This window comes from Cebus imitator, unplaced genomic scaffold, assembly GCF_001604975.1.
Source record: "Cebus imitator isolate Cc_AM_T3 unplaced genomic scaffold, Cebus_imitator-1.0 Scaffold36, whole genome shotgun sequence".
Lineage (NCBI taxonomy): Eukaryota > Metazoa > Chordata > Mammalia > Primates > Cebidae > Cebus > Cebus imitator.
This window is the reverse complement of record NW_016107351.1, coordinates 534,703-538,501: the sequence shown is the minus strand read 5'-3', so window position 1 is coordinate 538,501 and position 3,799 is coordinate 534,703. Positions and strand designations below refer to the sequence as shown.

The window sequence follows — 3,799 nt, the reverse complement described above, 5'->3', positions numbered from 1 at the left end:
ATTGGCATATATAACTCTTTTCTTTTTTTGAGGCCCAGTCTCACTCTCTTGCCAGGCGGGAGTGCAGCGGCGTGATCTTGGCTCACCGCAACCTCCGCCTCCTGGGTTCAGGCAATTCTCCTGCCTCAGCCTCCCGAGCAGCTGGGACTACAGGTGCGCACCGCCACGCCCAGCTAATTTTTGTATTTTTAGCGGAGACGGGGTTCACCACGCTGGCCGGGATGGTCTCCATCTATTGACCTCGTGATCTGCCTGCCTCGGCCTCCCAAAGTGCTGGGATTACAGGCGTGAGACACCATGCCTAGCAGTGGCACATAGAACTCTTTAAGTATAACTGTAGTCTGTTTATATCATTGCTGGGTTGTATCTATGAATAGGGTCCAGGCTATACTTGATGAATATTTGTACATTGTTTTTCTGCTGTTGCAGAACAAATTGCTACAACTTAGCAGCCTAAAATAGCAACATTCAGGATCTCACAGTTTCCACTGCCCAGAGCTGGGCATGGCTTGGCTACCCTCCAGGTGTTGGCTGGGCTGTGTTCTCATCTGGTGGCCCTAGGAAAGAATCTACTTCTGAGGTGATGCAGATTGTTGGATTCATTTTCCTGTGTTTGTGTGCTTGAGGGCCCCTGCATCCTATTGGCTGTTGGCTGGGTGCACACTCGGGTCCCAGAGGAAGCCTCCATTCCCTGCTGAGGGGCTGCTCTGGCTCCAGTTCACAGCATGGCTGTTTCCTGCTTCAAAGGCAGTAGGAGCTGCGCACGGTGGCTCACGCCTGTAATCCCAGCACTTTGGGAGGCTGAAGTGCGCGGATCACCAGAGTTCGGGAGTTCAAGACCAGCCTGACCAACATGAAGAAACCCTGTCTCTATTAAAAATACAAAATCAGCCAGATGTGGTAGTGAATAACTGTAATCCCAGCTATTTGGGAGGCTGAGGCAGGAGAATCCCTTGAACCCAGGAGGCAGAGGTTGCAGTCAGCCAAGATCGCACCACTGCACTCCAACCTGCGCAAGAAGAGCAAAACTCCATCTAAAAAAAAAAAAAAAGGCAGCAGGAAAACCTCTCATCTGGATGGCTAATGCAGAGTCTCATGCAACAGTACCATTCCAGGAGTGTTGATCTTTGCCATGTTCAGAGGCAAGGCACAGCCCCGCCTGCACTGGAGGAGCACGTGCTGGATGTCCCCTCCTTGGGGTGACTGTAGGGTGTGCTCACCACAGGTGATTTATATATATATATATTTTTGAGATGGAATTTTGCTCTGTCACCAAGGCTGGAGTATAGTGGCGTAACCTTGGCTCACTGAAACTTCTGCCTCCTGGGTTCAACGATTCTTCTGCCTTAGCCTCCCAAGTAGCTGGGATTACAGGCGCCCAGCTAATTTTGTATTTTTAGTAGAGATGGGGTTTCTCCATGTTGGCTGGGTTGGTCTTGAACTCCAGACTTCAGGTGATCCACCTGCCTCCCAAAGTGCTAGGATTACAGGTGTAAGCCACCGTGCCTGGCCTGATTTACATGCTTGAGGCTATGATGAGTCGTGCTGCTCTAAATATTATTTTTTTTTGAGATGGAGTCTTGCTCTGTCTCTCAGGCTGGAGTGACAGTGGGGTGACAATGGGGTGATCTTGGCTCACTGCAACCTCCTCCTCGTGGGATCAAACGATTCTCCTACCTCAGACTCCCAAGTAGCTGGGATTACAGGTGCACACCACTGCACCCGGCTAATTTTTGTATTTTTGGTAGAGATGGGGTTTCACCATGTTGGCCAGGCTGGTCTCAAACTCCTCACCTCAGGTGATCCACCCGCCTCAGCCTCCCAAAGTGTTGGGATTACAGGTGTGAACCACCCCGCCCGGCCTCAGGAGAGGATTTGTGTTCGCTTCTCTCCATGTCCGGGGAAGCGACATTTCCTTTCTGCTTTAGACTAAAATAAACACTCGAATTTTTTGCTTACTGTAGGTAACATTAATTTGGGTTGCAAATCCGTGCAAGGGCAGACTATGGGAATGGTTTCTGTGAACAGCGCCATCCTGTGCTGAGGGACGAAGCCTCATCGCCTCCCGGGAGAGCCCCCCTTTGTAGGTAACCCGTGTTGAGGGCATCGCTGTATTAGGGCTCTGCAGGACATTTACGGGGGGAACCGGCGCTTGCAATTACGGAGGCTGAGAAGTCTGTGAGCGGGACACCCCGGGGCTCTGGTAGCCCGGCTCGGGCCAGGTCGGAAGGCCTCAGATCAGGGAAGCCAGTGCTGTGACAGTCAGCACGACCCGCCAAAATCAGGCCTTGCCAGGTTCCCAGGAACTGACAGCTGACGTCAGCCGTCAACAGGGCGGCCGGGCCAGGTGGACGGACGCCTCCACCGCGCGTGCGCCCCGGCCGCCCGCCTCCACCGCGCGTGCGCCCCGGCCCCCCGCCTCCACTGAGCGTGCGCCCCGGCCCCCCCGCCTCCACCGCGCGTGCGCCCCGGCCGCCCGCCACTCCCACACCCGGAGCTCCGTTCCTCGGGGTCTTCGCATTCCGGGCTCCGGTTACCCAGACCTTGGGCTGAGGTCCCTTGCTACTGGGTCAGCGCTTTAGAAAATATACTTAGCACTTCGACTTGTTTTCTGCAGGAGAGTTGAGTCCAAATCGTCGCGGTCGCAGCCCTGGCGAGGGCCGAGCGACCCTCGTGGGCGGCGAGACCCCGCCCCCCGACGTGATCTCATCCCCACCCAATCCCCCCGCCTGCCTGCTTTCCGGCCCCGCCCCTTCCAGCCCCTCAATCCCGCGCTCATCCGTGAGGCCAGGCCCCGCCCCTTCGCGCCACCCAATCCCTGTGCTCGTCTTTGCGGCCACGCTCTGCCCCTACCCGCTTTTCACCCAATCCTAGCGCTCGTTTCTGCAGCCAGGCCCCGCCCCCGCCCGCCCGTCGCCCAATCCCAGCGCGGACTCTCGTCTGCCCGCCCCGCCGCCGTCTCCCGCGTCTCTGCCCCGCCCGGGGCGGGTCCGCGGCCGCGGTGGGAACATGGAGGAGCTGCTGAGGCGCGAGCTGGGCTGCGGCTCCGTCAGGGCCACGGGCCACACGGGGGGCGGGTGCATCAGCCAGGGCCGGAGCTACGACACGGACCGAGGACGAGTATTCGTGAAAGTGAACTCCAGGGCGGAGGTGAGGCCGCGCGTCGGGCGCGCCTGCAGACCGGGCTCCGTCCGGGGAGGGGCGCGGGGCGCGGCCGCCGTTTCTCCCGCCAGAGGCCGGGGTGGCTCTCCCGCGGCTGCCGGGCACCCCTTGGGGGAGGACGCTTTGCGCGGGGCGAGCAGTGAACGGGGCCGGGGGCGGCGGAAGCGCCGGGCGTCCGGCGCGGGAACTGTGCCAAGGGGAGCGTGGACTTTTCTCGGGGTCCCGCGGGGCGTGGGGCGGGTCCGGCCGGCGGCGCTGCGGGGCCCGGGCCCCGGGAGCCCGGTCAGGGCGCTCGGCCTCCTCTCGGTCCTCCTCCCGCTGGCCCCCGTCTTCCCGGGACCGAATCCCGCCTCCGTGACGTGGGGTCGCCGGACTCCGGAGCACGGGTGTTCTCCCCTTCGAACCTTCGTCCTGGGCAGCAGCTGCGTGTCGTCCGGCACGTGGCTTTCCCGGGAGTCCGTCAGCTGTGCGGTTTTTGCGTTTTTCCTGAGGCAGAGCCTGGCTCTGTCCCCCAGGCCCGAGTGCAGCGGGGCGGCCTGTCGACCCCCGCCCGCCGCCGCACGCGGTTCTCCCGCCGCCGCCTCCCGAGCAGCTGGGACTACAGGCTGCGCCTCCACGCCCGGCGGATTTTATATAT

General features: G+C 60.3%; 1 protein-coding gene across 1 annotated transcript in view; it reads left to right on the top strand.

The window, feature by feature from the left end:
* Positions 1-2,943: 2,943 nt before the first annotated feature.
* Positions 2,944-3,799, top strand: part of LOC108301602 (fructosamine 3 kinase related protein) — a 14,321-nt gene continuing 13,465 nt past the window's right edge. Inside the window, exon 1 of the mRNA XM_017524714.2 lies at positions 2,944-3,150. Coding sequence (XP_017380203.1) covers positions 3,010-3,150 — 141 coding nt within the window. The 5' untranslated portion in view covers positions 2,944-3,009. The remainder of the gene's footprint in view (positions 3,151-3,799) is intronic.